We start from the raw sequence: 18,986 nt of genomic DNA on the forward strand, positions 1-18,986 counted from the left end.
ATCAATCGTATCCAGCTATAGAGTACATAAATACTAATGTTATTCCATATTGTTGTACTGTCAATAACTCCATCATGAAAGGACTCAGACCAGCACACTGTTGGTTCCTCCTCCTCTACCCGTTGGCTCATACTGAACATTCAAATATTCTCAAACAGCCTGACTTTGTAGTTTTTAACAAACTCCTGAAACACGAGGAAATAGTGACTTTGTTCGGACTATTTCCAGTGGTGGATTAATCCACATGTTGGGTGCTCTAGTGAGTATTAGTGGATCAGCTGGACGGTGGTTGTGGGGTTGAGTCTAAATATACTACAAACACTACAAATAGTGCAAAGAAATGAATACTGAGTGAATGTACATGGACTGGATTAAGTACAGTATGAACATGTATAGATGTCTGTATGTACAGTGAGTAGGATTTATATTGGCAGTGACAGATGATGTGTACATATTTAAAAAATGTGCATTAAAGACTGTAAGAATTATAATCTATAAGAGCAGCAGTGGATATGTTGGTGTTAGAGGGTTATTGACTGTGTATGACTGATTTAAAGGTCCCATATCGTGTTAATTTTCAGGTTCATACTTGTATTTTGTGTTTCTACTAGAACATGTTTACATGATGTAATGTTAAAAAAAACAACTTTATTTTCCTCATACTGTCTGCCTGAATATACCTGTATTCACCCTCTGTCTGAAATGCTCCATTTTAGTGCATTTCAACAGAATTGCAACGGATTTGCAACAGAATTGCGTTGCCTGGCAACAGTTTGGGTCCATGTTTACTTCCTGTCAGCTGATGTCATTAACATACACTTCAACAGGAAATAAACTGGGACACATTTAGAATGTTTACATTTAAAACCGAGTAATGGTCTAAATATTGTATATTTGTGACATCACAAATGAACAGAAATCCTAACAGCTTGTTTCAAACGCACAATTTCTGAATACGGGCTGTGTGTATTTCTCTGTATATTGAGCGCTTCGATAATTTCACAGTATTTATACAGCACTTAAACCTGCTTTATAATATAAAAGACATGGAAATCTTACTTTTTACAATATGGGACCTTTAAGAGTTCATCAGAGTGTCGGCCTGGGAGAAGAAACTTTTGTTGTGTCTGCTTGTTTTGGCGTACAAAGCTCTGTATCACCTCTGACAGATTGTGTCCAGGATGTGAAGGGTCTGCAGTGATGCTTCCTGACTGTTTCCTTGAGTCTGGAGGTGTAGAAGTCCTGGATGGAGGGGCAGGTTAGCACCAATGGTTTTCTCTGCAATCCTGACTGTCCGTTGTAGTCTGTTCCTGTCCCGTTTGGTGGCCGATCCGAACCACACGGTGATGATGGTGAGCAGAGAACAGACTGGATTATTGCAGTGTGCAGAAATGGATTAGAATCTTGAGGCAGGTTCCTGAGCTGGAGCAGGAAGTAGTGTGTAGATTATCGACAGCCTTGTTTTTGAATACTTTCCGAATGGTTAATACTCCTTTCAGTGATGCGTATATCTTAATAAACAGTAAAAGATGATGATAGTATTATGTGTGCAGTGTAGCCTGCAGCTATCTTGCGCAGTCCGCTGCAATGATTGCATGTGAGTTCTTGGAGTAGAGATGGAGCCGGTGTTTTCAAGGTTTTCCCCCACAGAAATGTGTCAGTGTGGCTGCGACAAAGACTTACACGTGCACACACACACAAAGCACATGTATCCTTTGACAGATTTGTATCCCTCCTAGTGAACTACCACTGATGTCTCCGTCATATTTGTCTCATCTGTTAGACTGAAGCTTTGCACATTTAGTGCGCGCGCGTGTGTGTGTGTGTGTGTGTGTGCACATGTGTGTGTGTGTACGTACTTGTTTTCATGAAAAATGATGAGGACAATGCTATGATAACACACCTTCAATATCAGGACATTTTTCCGAGGCTCACCACAGTGTTCTAGAGCCTCCGTAGCATTGAAATCAGGTCTGACCAAAATATAGCCTTAGACAAAAGCTCAACAGATGGATGTATTCGTAGAAGCATGGCTCGGAAACACTTTGATTCCCAGCTCTCTAGGACCTTGGGAAAGGCACGTCCCCATTTGTCACGTTTTTTTCAAAAGTCCTGATATTGTCTAAAAACACGTATGTGTGTGTGTGTGTGTGTGTGTGTCTGCTGCTTTGAAGACAAAGAAAGCCCAAACAGCTCTCATCTTTTCAGTTAGTATTGACAGGTTGAAATGTATTTAGAGGACTGCAGGCAGTGTATTAATGAAGGATGAACAACACACTCAATGAATTCATTATTTTTAATGGTAGAATATAATTTACCCCGCTTGCGTAGCCTCATCTAATTCTTAACAGAATACATTCAGAGCCGAAATTAGTGCTGTTCTGATGCCTTTCGCTTATTGATGATCACAGACTGGACAGTCTTTTATTTCCCCGGGAAAAAGGACTTTCACATCCAGTCGATATGAAAAGGCTGGTAGAAAGCCGTTTCATGTGTAATGCAACATGTTGCACACAAACTCCAGAACCACTGATGCAAAAGACATTTAATTTCAAGGTCTTTTTTTTTCCTCATAAAGATGTCAGGCATTTGTAGTTCGCAGGATAAAAACCTCCTGATGATGCTGGCACGTGTCCAACCTCACATCTTCAACGTATTATGAAGGGCCGAATGTCTCCTCACTGCTCCTCACTCAGCTTGGAGATGAATTGTTTCCATTCAATTCAAGTGATAAATCGCACACCCTTGTACACATTATGGTACCACATGCTGTAATAATAAAACCGCTGACTGAAAGCACCGCACTTAAAACAACAATGTGTCAACAGCAAAGCTGGAAGATGTGTATAACATTGATCACAGCAACACAAATGGATGAATGGATGTCAGCCTTTAATACTGGAGGCTGCTGTTGGCATCTAGAAACAGTCGAACATTGTTTTCTTGTAAACATGATAAAACCCTGTCTGTCTAACTGTAGCCAAGTATTTCTTATTAACCGTGATGTGAACGCTGCACAGGCAGCTGGAGATATCCTGAACTGGAATGTTGACTAGTCAGAACGAGGTTGTAGGTATCTCTAACTGGAGTTAGGGATAGTCTAAATGTGATTACAGATATCTAGAATTAGAGTTGTGACTAGTCTAAATGTAATTACAGATCTCTAGAATTAGAGTTGTGACTACTCTAAATGTGATTACAGATATCTAGAATTAGAGTTATGACTACTCTAAATGTAATTACAGATATCTAGAATTAGAGTTGTGACTACTCTAAATGTGATTACAGATATTTAGAATTAGAGTTATGACTACTCTAAATGTAATTACAGATATCTAGAATTAGAGTTGTGACTAGTCTAAATGTGATTACAGATATCTAGAATTAGAGTTGTGGCTAGTCTAAATGTGATTACAGATATCTAGAATTAGAGTTATTACTACTCTAAATGTGATTACAGATATCTAGAATTAGAGTTGTGGCTAGTCTAAATGTAATTACAGATATCTAGAATTAGAGTTGTGACTAGTCTAAATGTGATTACAGATATCTAGAATTAGAGTTGTGGCTAGGTGAAATGACGTTGCGTCTTGGTGAAATGACGTTGTAGATATCTGTAATTACGTATGTAATTCAAACATACTATGGCACTGCATTGCAGCCATATGGGTTTATAAAGTGTGTCTGGAGACAATAAATAGGCTGTCAATTTCTACCGCAACTCTTTAGTGAACAAAGCCCTCGTTGGCCACAGATTCCTCGATGATGAACTCTTTCTATTTCATGTTAATCTTCTGACTATCTGATCCACAGCGGTCCCCAACCACTCGTCTCACAGCCGGCTGCACATTGAGACCGATGTCATGTATGTGTCCAGCTCGGACGACTAAAGGCTCGTTGTGATTAAAATGAGCTTGTAGCTCATTGTCTACCTCACTACGGTTAGAAAGAGCCCTCGTTGGTGTTTTAACTATGTTTCTCTGATGAGTTATTAATCCGGGGAAGTTTGAATCTGTCAATATCTTTCACACTTTACTGAACTATCCAAGTTAGCAAAAGCTTCTGCTGACACTGTTCAGATGCTTTGTTGGAGTCGATATCCAATGGGAAGCCTAGATGAGCAACGTCATGACAACAACATTCATATGAATCATTTCTGTAATAAGCTTTAGTAATAGTTTCAGGGGGCAATGACGAACAACACGGAGGACATTTTGATTGTGTTGTATTATCATTTGAAATTGCCATTTTAGCCTCTGTAAGCATGACAATCATCCCTACCTGTCAGGTAGATGTAATTAACAGATATAATTATTATGTTTAGCATCCTCTAATCCAATGTTTCTTTTTTTATATTTCAACCGGGTAACAAATTAGACAGACAAAGGTGTAATGAAATATACAGACTCAAGACGTATGAATCAGATGTTATATGATTTGATTATGGTACAGGTTTTATGTTGTTTTTGTTAGTGCAAGTATTGTAGGTGTTTGTGTGCATGTATGAAAGTGTGCTGTATATTAATATATGAATAACTGTGACCAGAAGTATGGCCGAGGAGAAGGAGAGAGAAATAATTAGATACGTAAATAAATTGTAATAATAATAATGTTGATAAGTAAATTCAATAACTACATGAACAACAACAATAATTATTATTATTAATAATAATAATAATAATAATAATAATAATGTTTTTCTCTTAACTTACTGTTGATTTGGGATCAACAGCGATCACAAGAGTTTCGAAACAGTAGCGATCTTGATTTGTTCAGTCTTACGGCTTGTCCACACCAGGAACGTCAGCAGCGTGTGGCGGCTGCGTTACCTGTTTTTATTTCAGCGTCCGTGTTAACAGGTTAGAGCGGCCACACTTCCCACGTGAGACGCGCGTCTCATGTGCGGCTCGGCTGCGTGTCAGCTGTGTCTCTTCTAGAGATTCGAGGTCTCGCCTATTTTCACAGCAGCAACAGACAGTGAAAGTGATCGAAAGTGATCGTTTGACAGATCTATATATATATATATATATATATATTTGTTTGTTTTTTTGTCATTGGAATTTATTTTTATTATTATCCTGGCCTTTCCTCTAATGCTACCTGACAAACTTTACATTTTTGGAGCCATTAAAAACAGCAAAATCGGGCGCCTGGGTTAGCTCAGTTGGTAGAGCGGGCGTCCATGTATTAAGGCTTGGTCCTGACCGCGGCGGCCCGGGTTCGAATCCGGCCTGTGGCCCTTTCCGCATCCACTCTCTCTCTCCCCCCTTTCAAGACTCTATCCACTGTCCTGTCATAAAAATGGAAAATGCCCCCAAAAAAATAACTTTAAAAAAACAGCAAAATCATCAAAAGCCAATATTCACTTCCCTTTTAGGTCTGTTTTTGGTCTCCACCACTTCCAGAGTGAAATATCTGTCTCTTTAGCTGCTAAATGCTCGACTATGGTCACCAACTTTGCCAGACTACCTTTTGGTGCTGGGCAGGTATAGTGTACAGTGGGTTTAAGAGACTGGAAATTATGCTGATGAGAGCAGTGACGGTGAACAAAAACAATAAAGTTGCAGTCCGTAAAAACAAAACAATGAGCTGAAAGACACTAAAACACTCGGGTGTGAGGCAGGTGATAATGAGCCACCCTTGTCACATCACATTTTGTTTTTTTTGTTGTTGTTTTTTTTTCTGTTTGACAGTACATTGACATCATACCAGCAACATTACTACAGTTTTAGTGTCTGTATCTGTATTTGTATTTTTTCTGTATCTTTTTTCTTAAATATGTGCCAGGACAGTGTTGTAGAACATGCAGTGACTTGCAGGGCTCCATGAATGAATATAGTACGGGGTAGTAATGGTGGATTATTACTATTATTTACAAATTACCACACGTTTCTTAACCTTTTTCTGTCTAAAATATATATAAATGATATTTATAATGAAATGAAATGGCCATTATGAAAGACAAACTGTATGTAGAAAGAAAGAGCTGACAGCAGCAGCAGTAGCAGCAGCAGACACGCAGCTGAAACACAGCTGGTGCCTGAATCGAGCCATTAAGTGAGCCTGACGTTCCTGGTGTGGACAAACCGTTAGTTATGGCTCTCACTGCAAAAATGGGACATCCACTCACTTTAGGCTGGGATCGTGTGTGTGTGTGTGTGTGTGTGTGTGTGTGTGTGTGTGTGTGTGTGTGTGTCAATAGGAAACAGCCTGAGGGAGCCTCATCTCCACTCTCAGCTTCATCTGAATGACAGTTCTACCAATACTCCGGTGTGTGTGTGTTGGTTTAGCACAACTGTCCATACATGAGGCAAAGTGTGTTTTCATTCAGTTAGGACTCCAACAAAGCCGCACCATATGGCCGGTATAGTAGTATATACAGTATCTAGTATACAGTAGCAGTGTTTGTTCCTGTCTGAGTTGTTTGGAAGCTGATCCTGAATATGATTTCTGTGTGGATGATCTACTACATGCTGACGGTAAGTAGGCTTTATGTTGGGTAGAGGAGCGATGGATAGATTAGTTCGGTTTTAATCCCATAAATTAAAATGGAATTACACCTTTAGCCAAACAATTAATTATTCTTTTAACTTTCTCTAACTTTAAAAGAAGTACAGTAAAATGTACACATCAAAAAACTATTATTATTATATCATTGAGGGCATCTACCAGTTAACTGCTGTTTCTGTAGAGTTCAGCTGTTCCAGCAGTCCTGTTGTTGGACCTAAAGGAGCTTTATTAGACGTACGGGGTGCATGCTGAAGTCACTGAAATCAGGTTAACAACTACTATAAAAAAGGACATGCGCAATTTAAAAGCTACATTTCAGAATTTTAAGATGTTTTAATGTTTATTGTGTTATTCTATATTTTATTGATCTGTGATAACACCGCAACGACGGCCAAAACAAAGGGTGTAGCGAGGGAAACACACTGAGCTGACTCTGAGGTCCTTGAACGCCTCGTAGACAGCTCGTCTGCTACGCCAAGTGAGGTTTGTTTATAACAGCCTCACGCCGGTTATAGCGTTCATGAATGGACCTTATATACTGTGGCTCTGCATGTATTCGGTAGACACGTCTTGATTGGCTGGCTACATTTATGCAAAATTCAGTGGGCGAATGTGTGCGTGAGATTGCAGGAGTGTATTGCCCATAGAGTCCGGCAGAGGATGGAGCCTGTGGGAGTTGGAACAAACTCTTTGCCATAAATGTGTTGTAAAACTCACTTGTATCAGTGGAAGTAAGAGAGCACAGCGGGGGGTAGGCTATGCCTTGTGGGAAAACCCGCCCCTACTCTGCCTCTGATTGGCTACTGGCTTCTAAGCATTGTAACGGTATAGGTAGCCAAGCTATGGATGCTAACCAGAGCTTTGGAGCTGCTTTGGCTGAGGAGAGCCACTCAGGGGTCTGAAAGTAGGCGACCCCGTTCCAACACCGGGATGTTGTTTCATCATTAAATTCACTTCTGAGAATTTTTTGAGGTGAAAAATCAACTGTGTAGGTTTTTGAATATTGGCAGTTTTTTTAGAGTTTTTTCAGAGTTGAGAAGCTCCACAAACTGCTTGTGCCTGCGGGGGTTGTCAGCCAGCCAGCCAGCCAGCCAGCCAGCCAGCCGGCAGGCCGGGCACGCTCACAGAATATTAAATGTTTTCTGTGAGTGAAAATGTCTACATAAAAGTTGACATGTTGTCTAAAAGCTCTCCTGTGCTTTGTTTCTGTCTGCGACTTCAAATTCACATCACATGTGTGAATTATTAATACAAAATTTAAACATACAAGTTCAGATTTTTGTTCTACAAGTTCTAACATCAAGTCTACAAGCTCAATCATTTAGCAACATATTTACCTTTATAGTCATAAAGGATACACAGGTTGTCTCCTCGCCTCTTCCAGATGCATTTTATGAATTGGGACATCCTTCAAGATGAAGCGCTGAGATCGATGGATGCATCAAACCAAAAGGTTAATAGGCTACCACATTCTAATAAGAGATTAGCCATAAACACACGCAGCTATTTTGGAAAAAATGTGTGTCAATGTCCTTGTGGCAACACCAAAAAAGGACATTTGGGAATGATTTGCTACCTCCAGAATCCAATGATGCGATATTTCAAACACACAGTTCTGCTCTATGCCTTTATTTGAAATGTATAAGCAAAAATACTACTGAACCGTATGTGGTCGTTCCAGTGTGTTTAACATATGGAGAAGGTTTTTTTCAATATGACAAGGTGAACATTTTTCAAGTAGGACATTTGTATTTACCACTTTTCACACATGACATGAACGCAGCAATGCTTCCAGTCACATCCAACAGTCTGCTGATGAGGTGGTGAGGGGGAGGTGGAGGAGGTAACAGCTGAGCGGTGCACTAAGTGTCAGGCCTGGTGATGGTTACCATGGTGCTCAGTCTTTCGCATGCTTGTGTCCTTGTAGTGTGTGTGTGTGTGTATTATTGAAAACTTCCACCAGCAAACAAGGAAGTGTGACTGGGCAGTTGTGGATGAAAAGAGATGGAGATGGACCGATCTCTTGATGTGAGCATACTTTGGTCTAAACAAGACTCAGTCAAAACCAAGTATATGGCTGGACCATATGTGGTCAGTCTGTGCATTTGTTGCTAAATTGTTACACAAATAGTCAGAGGTCATGTCTATAATGTTTTGTGAACAGTTTTTTTTCCACTTATATTTTAATGTTTGATTGAAAGACAACTTATAATGAAGCAAATGATATTCAGTAATAGTAAATGGTAACATTTACTAGTCAGTATATTAAACATTTACCTCATACATACAAGGTGAAAAGGTATTAGCATGACATACAGTATGCAAGGTTAAAAGTATTTCATTTTTTTATTAATGCATGTGTATCAAAAGCATTCATCATATAAGTGGCGTGCAACAATATATACATTGCAAGAGTTTATGTCATCACTGACGTTGTTGCTGCCGTATTTATTCCTAGACCGAGAATTGATGGAGCAGCTACAATGTTAGCGCAGCCTGGCACTGATCGATCCGAACTCCGTTCAGAAAACAAGCATTTTAAAAGTTGTTTACTTGTCGTGTTGCGGACAGACTTGACAAAGCATAAATTCTGTTTTTACAAATCAACATCATTATGTAGTTATTTCGGCATAATTTTGATCTGTTTATTGCAATTAAATCACAGCACAGTCTGTTTATTTTGGGTTCATACCACAGTAGTGATGTGTGGCTTGCAAGATACAGATATACAGTATGTAAATACAGCTCGCCGCTTGGTGTGAATGCACGGTAACACAATACAAAGCCCAGCATAGCGTAACTTAAACAAACATAACAAAAGCACATGCACAAAAACAGCACTATGTAATGACACATTGAACCACTGACACGCTCCCCAGAAAACGTAAACACAGAACTGTTCTCCACCTTTTCATTTTGAAAGAGCAACGGCCAATGAGGAAACTCCAACAGTCTGCCGACCAATCCTGTAACTTCATCACTCAGTCAGTTAGTCAGTCAGTGACAGACTTTTGCGTTTGTAGGGCTGGCCCTCTGCGGACCAGCCAAAAAGCTGTGGGTTATGCACATCCGAAAAGGTTTTTACAGGTGCTGCATCAACACAAGGCAAAAAAATCAGAAAAACTGGATCCGCACACTGCATTGGTAGCTCCCAGCAATTTTAATGAAGCAACGCTTCGATCTAACCGAGATCCTCGTAAGGCATTGTCAAGTCAGCATCACAAAGCAGAACAGGCAACATGTGGACACAGACACATCACCACTCAGGTGCTTGTGATCTGCTTGATTGGAAGTCAATCAGGTCACACAGCTGGACCAATCAGGAGAGGCATACTGGTGGTCTGACATGGCCATGAACAAATTAGCTTCATCATTTTATCATCATGGTCACATACTTATCCATCAAAACCTGTTTCTGAATACACTGAAGTTGAGACGCCGAGTCATGTTTTATCATCCGTGACACACAACTTTAATATTTCTTCATAAGGCAGCCTTATCTTTATTCTTTGTGTATAGTTTATGAATGAAACTTGCCCTCAAACAAAGCGGAACACATCGCCTTATGTGGCACTTTTTAGGGCTGTCGATGATGCTCATGATGATGTCACCAACATGCACCTCCTCATGAACAGGTGGCAATCATCAGGCTACTCGATGCATTTACTGTTTACAACCATAAGTTTAAGACTGAAGGTGATGAGGTTCACTGATTCACAAAAGAGTGCAGGAACACTGTTCAAACTAATTTGTTCATTTGATGCATTTGGGGATGGAAAAGGTAGAAACTCAATTTGCTTTTCTTTTTGATGTGTCACTTCCTGTGTGGAGATTCTCCACCAGTAACTGCACCGACCACAGATTTATATGTGGGGAAAATAGAGTGAATCTATGGAGTCATAATTAGTAGGGAATAAGATGTTTCACACATTGAAACACTGTATTATGAATTATGAATATTGCCTAGTGCTGCTGTAAAGAGAGATGGAGAGGGAGGCGGTAGGATTAGAAACTTCCTGTTAAATACTCTGAGCTTTGGAGTGAGAAGAGCCCTGGTGAGTAGCAGGAGCACATGACCTCGGCTGCAGGGCGAGGTCGATTCAACCAGAACCTTCCATATAGGCACAAAATACCAAGACCCAATGTTTGTGTTTTTGACTTTATTCATATAATATTATGACTCAATTCTCTAAATCTCAGATTTATTTTGTTTTCCTCAATGTGGCCCTAATACTCCATTGTACCGTCGTATTATAGACCTACAACAATGATGAATAAAAATGAAAATGTAAACACTAAACAGTTATTCATTTCCATTTTTAAAAATCCACAGGGAGCCACTGGAGAGGAGCTAAAGAGCTGCATGTGGCTCCGGAGCCGCAGGTTGCTGACTCCTGGCCTACAGTATAATGGTGTATGCATACTTTGCATGTTGTAAAGTAGGCCTACTTACAGTATGTGGTACAGCATTACTATGTACTTACAGGGGACATCAGAGCCTGAGGCAGTACAGGTTTATGTGGACTGACCCTGTTGTTACACAGAGTGATGCTCATTTATGAAGTAGACATGTTGTTTTAATGATGAGGAAGTTGTAGAAGATGCCACTTTCTTCATCAGCAAATATTGATGGTGGATACTCGCTTTGATGGTCATGCTGATATTAGAATGGTAAATGGATTAGCATTTATATATCTCCTTTCTAGTCTTCCGACCACTCAAAGCTCTTTACACTACATGTCAGCATTCATCCATTCACACACACACATATATACACTGATGGCAGAGGCTGCCATGCAAGGCCATGCCCATCAGGATCTAATCTAATCATTCACACACCGATGGTTCAGCCTTCAGGAGCAGTTTGGGGTTCAGTGTCTTGGTCAAGGACACTTCGACATGTGACCCTTACTGTGAAAATGCTTCTATTGATTCTGAACTCAGCGATGCGTTCAGCAAAAGGTACAATCTAACAATTCTATTTTACTTATTCTCTCTCTCTTCACAGAGAGCTACCTCGATGGATAGAGAGGCAGATGGAAAAGATCTGAACGAAGGCTGCAGCACAACTGAGAACCACAGCTCCTTCTCTGTCACCATGGAAACCACTGAACAATCAGAGCTGGCGATGGACTGTGAAGTGGAGGGCACTGTGGCTGATTCACCTGAGCAGGAGAATGATTTCAATGAAAACGAGGAGCGAGTTTGCACAGAGACAGACTCATCAGATTTCCCAGGGGAAACAACGCTCGGCAAATTATTAATTGACCTGCCAGCTGGCACAATTGAGATGGACAAGCCTGACTGCTCTGAGACCAGTGTTTGCACTGAAACCCCTTGTCAGGGTCAGAAGGAAGCTTTGATATTAGAATCAGGGCACGAAGAGCTCAACAGAAATGAGTCGATCACCTCGTCTGTGTCCGACACACTCTCCAGTGCTGACAGTGTTTATGAGAACGAAGCCCATCGCAAAGACACGCCAGAACAAGACCCTGAACCAGAGCAGTGTCCTGAGACAGAGCAAGACCAGGAACCAGAGCAATACCCTGAGCCAGAGCAATACCCTAAGCCAGAGCAAGACCCTGAACCAGAGCAAAACCCTGAACCAGAGCAATACCCTGAGCAACAGCAAGACCATGAACCGGAGCAATACCCTGAGCAAGAGCAAGACCCTGAACCAGAGCAATACCTTGAGCAAGAGGAAGATCTTGAGCTGGGGCACTACCCCAAGCCAGAACAAGACCCTGAACCAGACCAGTACCCTGAGCCGGAGCAATACTCCGAGCTAGAGTTATACCCTGAGCCGGAGCCGGAGGCTGAGGATAATGAGCTTAATCTCGAAGATGATGGTTATCAAAATGTGGCAATAGATACAGAGGACGACCCAGAGGTCCAAGACATCCTATTTGAACCCCCCGTTACAGAAGAGTCAATATTAGCGCAGTGTATCAGAGAAGAAGCAATGTCAGATGTTTCCAATGAATCCTGCCGTGACCTTGAGCCTGACGAAATGGACGAATGCCTGAGGGTTGAGATTGCAGAAGCTTCCTCTGACAGTGAGGCAGACGACAAATGGAGAACAATATTCTCCTCTTCTATAAATAGAGAAGACGATGACTCATATTTGGACAGTCTTCAACTCAGTGCTCAGGAGCTCTTTGTGCAGAAAGTTGAGGAGACAGACTTTGACGAACAAGACAATAACAACTATGAAGAGGTCAGTTTCGAAGTTCCACTAGTGGAAGAAGTTCTGGAACAACCTGAGGATATAATTCCCTTTCCTAGCCCTCCACACGAGGTTAAATATAACCCTTTAGGCATTCAAGGTTTGTCCAAAATCTCTGAGGACGACAGCGAAAATGGCAGAGATGCCAATCATAACCACGCCAAGCACATCAATGCAGATTTGAACAAGAAGCTACCCAAAGACTTCTGTGTGATACAAGAGACCAAGAGCGAGAACGTTAGCACAGAACATGTGGACTTCCAGCTGGCTCGAAAACAGTGGCGGAAAATGGAGGAGCAAACAATGAACATGATTGTCTTACCTACAACCAAGCAGCCCAGCTTCCATGGCAGCCACAGCTTCATGTACACACCGGTCCGCAACATTGAAAGAACTCAAAAGAAAGCACATGATCTGGAGAACTTGAATCTGGTTGGCGAGTATCCTCACACCCAATTCAGCCCTTGTTCAGAGGATTCTGGCCTGGATGATTCCAGTTACAGGTCCCCTTACGATGACCCAGAAACATCAGTTGAAAGGGAGATTCGCATATCAATGGAGAGGGAGGAGAACTTCAGGAGAGAGAGGGGCTTCTCCAGGATGGGCAAATCAACTGATTGTGCTCCGTCACGAAGTATCCCCAGATCCATAAGCACTCCACTGACACCATCATTCATCATCACCTCCTCACCCACTAAGGAACCACTGAAACACGAAGTATCAGCAAACAACGTTATCATTCTCGACCCCAGCAATGATTTCACCTCCAGCCCCAGGCGTGGCAAAGACAACGTGGCAGCTCAGTCCGGCAAGTGGTGCTCCGAGGACAACGGCTCGAACCTCATCATCCTAGAGACATCCAATCTGATTATTCGCAGTGCCTCAGAGTTCTCACTCAACAAAGCCTGCGAGCAGCCCCAGGAAAAAATGTTCCTGAAGAACCCCTTTTTCAAGCTGCGTTCAAGAAGCACATTGTCACTGGTGGACGAAGAGATTAAGATGGTGAAGGAGAGGGAGGACGAGCTGAGGAAAGAGAGGGCCAATCTATATGGCAAAGACAGGTTCAATAATGAAAGGCTATTGTCAAATCACATGGACACTTTGACGTTTGACAATTCAGGTATGTCAGCAAAATACTGACCACAGAACAATACATTATTTACTACACTCTGTACACATACTTTCTATCTCTTTGTATGTATAGATTTAAGCTAATGATCCTCTCTGGTCTTTGTTATTAGTTGATGTCCCGGTGAAGTGCAAGTCCTCTCCATCATCACCAATGAAAACCGCCTACAGGATGGATCGCTCTGCTTTATCCTGTGATCACAGAGTAAGCTCAAACATTTCCTTTATAGAAATGTAATTTTACAGACGCTATGTCAATGAAAATGATTTAATATGCTTTATGTTTTGTAATATACCTAATGTAAAATGCAAGTATGTATCATTTACAAGGGACTGTTTGTAAGAATCAGAAATTGCTTGTTAACAGCGACACCTGTGGCCGTTAAGTCAAAGAAAGTCAACATACTGTTGCTCGCACTCGCACTTGTGTTCGCTCTACATAGACATGAACGAGCATCGCTCAAAACAGTGAGGCCACACACGTCAGCTAAAACCACAATATCACTCTATATTTCACCTGCTTGGCAGTAATGTTAGCTGACCAGACAAAGGTCTCTCCATGAATCAATGCTGATCCTAGTGTTGGCTTTTCCTGCTTCAGCCTCCCGACCGACAACACTGTTTTGCAAGACGGGCTTCACTAGATAAGACTTGCGGTTTTGGTGCTTCCGTGTAGTTTGTGTTGGAGTCTTGTCTGAACAGCGTAGCAACACGCGAGCGCGCAAGAGACACCCACCCGCAATGATTTACACGTGTAAGAAGTTACAAACAGTCCCTTTAAATTTGTATGCATCTATTGAGTTTACAAAAATGACTGAGAATTTGTAGCAAAATGTAGCTTTAAGTAAGTCTGAGTAGCAATATTACCATCCCATTGACGCTGATTTACTTATCCCAGCTTCAGTCTAATAACCGGAGAGAGGAGGTGGAGGTGAAGGTGAAGGAGGTGGAGTAAATAAGCAGGTAAACAATCAGCTGTCTCTCTCAGTTTCCAGAGGTCTACGCAGGAGGAAGACGCAAGAGTGCCATGGCTCTGCGCTGGGAGGCGGGCGAGTTTACAAAAAACGAGTGAAGAGGACCAAATCAACAGTTTGCCATATAAGGGCATTGGTTGTCAGTGTTATACTCATTCAAGTTAAATGCAGTGTTGCAATTGTTTGTTTCATCTTGTGACATAACCTGAACTCTCTGCTTCTGTGATGCTTTGGGCAAAACTTCAACGACAATGAGAATGTTTGTGGCCACATTACTTCTGATAAAGTGCATAAAGAACTCATACACACATTTGTATAGTGAACCATGGACGCAGATAACACTTGAATTTGGCCAGAGGGTGTGCATTATTTTCAGAGACCTACAGGGCTCTGACATCTCCTTATCACTTTTGAATCAACAATCCGAGCTGGAAGGCTGCTGGTTTCAGCTCTTATGAGGCTACAGCTTCTACTACATGTTGGAGTACTAATGTTTATTACAATATTGGCAAGGCTAGGGGTATTGTTCTCGCTTCGCGTGCGAGAGGTCCCAGGTTCAAATCCCGGAAGAGCCCCCAATTCATGTTACGACCCGGCCTAGGGGAAACCATGGCGCAACATGAATAATAAGGCTCCCCTCTCCCAAGCTCCCGAAGACAACCAGCAACGAGGAATTCGCAGCCATTTACAAAGTTTATTTAACTCATCTTCAGGGTAGACTATTGCAAAATAATAACAGCTCAACAACCTAACCTTACCTACTTCAAAGAAAGGAAACAAAAGACAAATACTAACCTAACTCCTACGGAAAAACAGGAGAAAAAAGGGTTAAACAAAAGGCTGCCTACCCCTACCGAACCTGGGCTGTATATCTGTTTACAAATTTAATTATAATTCGCTGGTTTTTCTTGCTGGAAGTTGAGAAAGGAGAGCCCGCTGGGACTGAGGGAACTCGGCCTTTTGAATCGGTGTCTTGAGGCTGGAACTAATCAGCTCCCTGGATCAATCTACACACCTACACCCAATCAGCCACCTTGCCAAGCTTACCTACAGCTCATCACACACACACACACACACACACACACACACACACACACACATCACAGAGAGAGAGAAAACAAAAGGATCCAGCACAGAGCACATTACAGCACATACACAGAATACAGAAATACATGTTGATACGCCCTCAGGGTCGTAACACAGTAACAACACACAGTTTCCATTTAGCAAATTATGAATAAACAATACTTCTGAATTGTGGCAAGTTGCGACGGTATAAATGAGAGTCAAACCCAGGTTATCAGCTTATGTGTCATGCAATCATTTTTAATGACTGCATGCCTGCTAGTGGATTATCACTTGCCTATTGAAGAACCGTTTAAAAGGTCCAATCCAGAAGCACATAATCTCAAAAAACTGCCGGGGGAAGAAAAAATATTTTAAAAAATGGCCTTATTTATGAGGATAGTACGCATGTGCCATGTTAAAAGGGTTAATGGTCGCTGTAATCAGAAATTCAGCTGGAACTAATATGAGACTTCAGTAGTATGAGTTAGACAAATCAAGTGGCCATCGGGTGTAGGTTTATTGCTGGATATCTGTCTTGGTTTGAAGTATGTTTCTCCTTTGAATAGTGTTTGCAGTGAGGTTGGAGACGGCTTCATTTCTCACCATGATTTGATGCCACAAAGAAGACTTGTTGGAGTTAGGGCTAGGTGATGTTGAGATTAAAGCTACATTTACTGAGTTTTTTGGTTACTTTGAGGCAGGTAAAACAAGCTATAGACACAATATTAGCATATATCATCACCAGTTATTTACACATCCAGAAGAAACAGAACAACATTATCATCATGTGGAGTCTGTTTGGTCTCCTTAGAAATATATTTGTCTCTCGTTAGCTGGAAATCAAACTGTGTCCGTCTGCTGTTTGGTGCCGGGCAGGTAGTGAACAGTGGGTTTATCAAAACAGCTGCCTGCTGCTGTGGCTTTGAAACAAGGCTGATGAGAGCACAAAAACTGAGCAGTAAAGGACCGGGCTGGAAAAGTAAAACAATGAGCTGAAAGATGCTAAAATGTTCTGTACAGCTCAGGGGAACTGCAGCATTGATGATGATTAATCTGTGAATGTACCACTATGAACAACACCTTTCATATTACTCATAGTCATTGGATTCATTGGAAGTGCACTGTAAAAATAGTGCAGCAGTTAGGTAAGAGGAACCACACACTAATGGGGAAACATACTTTGACACAAAACCAGCAGCAAGTCTGCCAGCAACTGCTGACTTCTGACTATTCCTCTCCTGCGGCTCAGCCATAGACTATAAAATATGGATGTAGTCGCAGTGACGTCAACCTTCTGAAGAGCCGTTGTGAAGCTGAGAGTAGGCTGCTCCGTCCGTCGACATCTTGGCAGTAACGACACAGCCTAATGCCCGGGACACACAGGGAACGCCATGAGCGCGTGGTGGCTGCGTGATTCACGCGTCGGGTGTTCACAGAAGTTGCGTGTCAGCTGCTTGTCTGCTGCGTTTCTGCTGCTGCTGCTGTCAGCCCTTTCTGTCTACATTGAGTTTGCCTTTTAATGGCCATTTCATTATAAATATCATTTACATTGATTTTAGACAGAGAAAGGTTAAGAAACGTGCGGTCATTTGTAAATAATGGTAATAATCGACAATTAAAACTCCGTACTATATTCATTCCTGGAGCTCTCCAAGTCACTGCATGTTCTAGAACACTGTGCGGAACATATTTCAGAATAAAAGCCTTGTGTTAACAAATGAAGGAATCCTGTCCAAAGAAAAAACGCTTGAGGGCTTTTATTTTTAAACGAAAGTAATGATTGATTGATTTAAAAATAAATCTTTACTTTTTTTTCATCTCCGTAACATATTCTACAGATAGACATCGAAACTGTAGTAATCGTGCTGGTATGATGTCAATATACAGTCAATAGATCACTTTCACTGTCTGTTGTTGCTGTGAAACGTGCGCGGCACGCGTAAAAAAAAGACGAGACCTCTATTCTCTAGAAGAGACGCAGCTGAGATGAGTGTCTCACGCGGGCAGTGTGTTAACAGAGACGCCGAAATAAAAAACAACAGGTAACGCAGCCGCAACGCATTCCTGCCATTTCCTGGTGTGTCCTGGGCTTAACTCGCTGCAAAGATATGCAAAGAGGTGGATCGTCGGTGGAGCTGAGTCAGGACCGGATGATGCAGCAGAGCAGACAGCTAGCAGCTATCGACCTGGTAGAGCAACCACCTGTCACTCAAAGCGCCCACACCCTCAATTATGCCAAACTTTAAGCCTTAATATGATTCAAATCAGCCCAGTCTCGCGTGTAATAGACCCGCCTGTCCATCGGAAGAAAGCGTGTCAGGGTCACGTTTTGAGATGCAGTGTTTTGTATCGACAGTTGTCTCGTCATGTTTTCCGTACTAACCTTACGTCGTTTCCGTACGTGTTTTACTTAGTTTACGTACTTATTTCAAGCCTAACCTTGACGTTTTCCCCTGACTTCACAAAGTGTTTTTTTCTTGCCTGAATCAGTGGCTTTATTCCCCCCCTCCCCCCCTCCCACCACCCGGGCACGTAGAAAGAATAAAAACAATCAATAAAACCGTTTAAAGAGAAGCAGTTAATGAAGAGACGGCTTCAGTGTGGACAGAAGGGAACGATTACAGTGACCAATAAGTCTTTCAACACACACATGATGTGGTTATTGTATCAAGATAAACTTATGTGATAAAATGTGAACACTTTATATAAATGATGATAATTTGCTGACGGTAAACTGAAAGTTCTTTAGTTTGCGGAGATGCCTGAATGTTAGACTAATGTATCGTTGAGTCCACTCTTTGCTAAACTTTTCTTGACATTATAAACGTAAATCAGATTTGAAAACATATTTTGATGTTATTGTATGTCTTGATAAAGCAAATGCTACATTGCTCAGCGTATAATAATTGTATTTTCGTACTATGCTTTTTTTTTGCTGCAAAATAATATTCCAAGGTGAGCTGGACGGGCATAAATCAGCATCCGCATCTTTCACCGGACAAATATAGTTCGCTCACAATAAATGACAATAAATGTAAATATGCATTTAATTTTTCACTCCCTGAGTGATATTCAGGACG

At 41.5% G+C, this 18,986-nt stretch overlaps 1 protein-coding gene across 3 annotated transcripts in view; it reads left to right on the forward strand.

The window, feature by feature from the left end:
* The window catches only part of palmdb (palmdelphin b), a 59,369-nt gene extending 43,698 nt beyond the window's left edge, over positions 1-15,671 (forward strand). For all 3 annotated transcript variants that reach the window (XM_037756467.1, XM_037756468.1, XM_037756469.1), the window contains 3 exons: positions 11,519-13,856; positions 13,978-14,069; positions 14,853-15,671. In XM_037756467.1, the coding sequence (XP_037612395.1) occupies positions 11,519-13,856; positions 13,978-14,069; positions 14,853-14,936 (2,514 nt within the window). In that variant the 3' untranslated portion in view covers positions 14,937-15,671. The remainder of the gene's footprint in view (positions 1-11,518; positions 13,857-13,977; positions 14,070-14,852) is intronic.
* The last annotated feature ends 3,315 nt before the right edge of the window (positions 15,672-18,986 follow it).

Source organism: Sebastes umbrosus, chromosome 21 (assembly GCF_015220745.1).
Source record: "Sebastes umbrosus isolate fSebUmb1 chromosome 21, fSebUmb1.pri, whole genome shotgun sequence".
NCBI classification, from domain to species: domain Eukaryota; kingdom Metazoa; phylum Chordata; class Actinopteri; order Perciformes; family Sebastidae; genus Sebastes; species Sebastes umbrosus.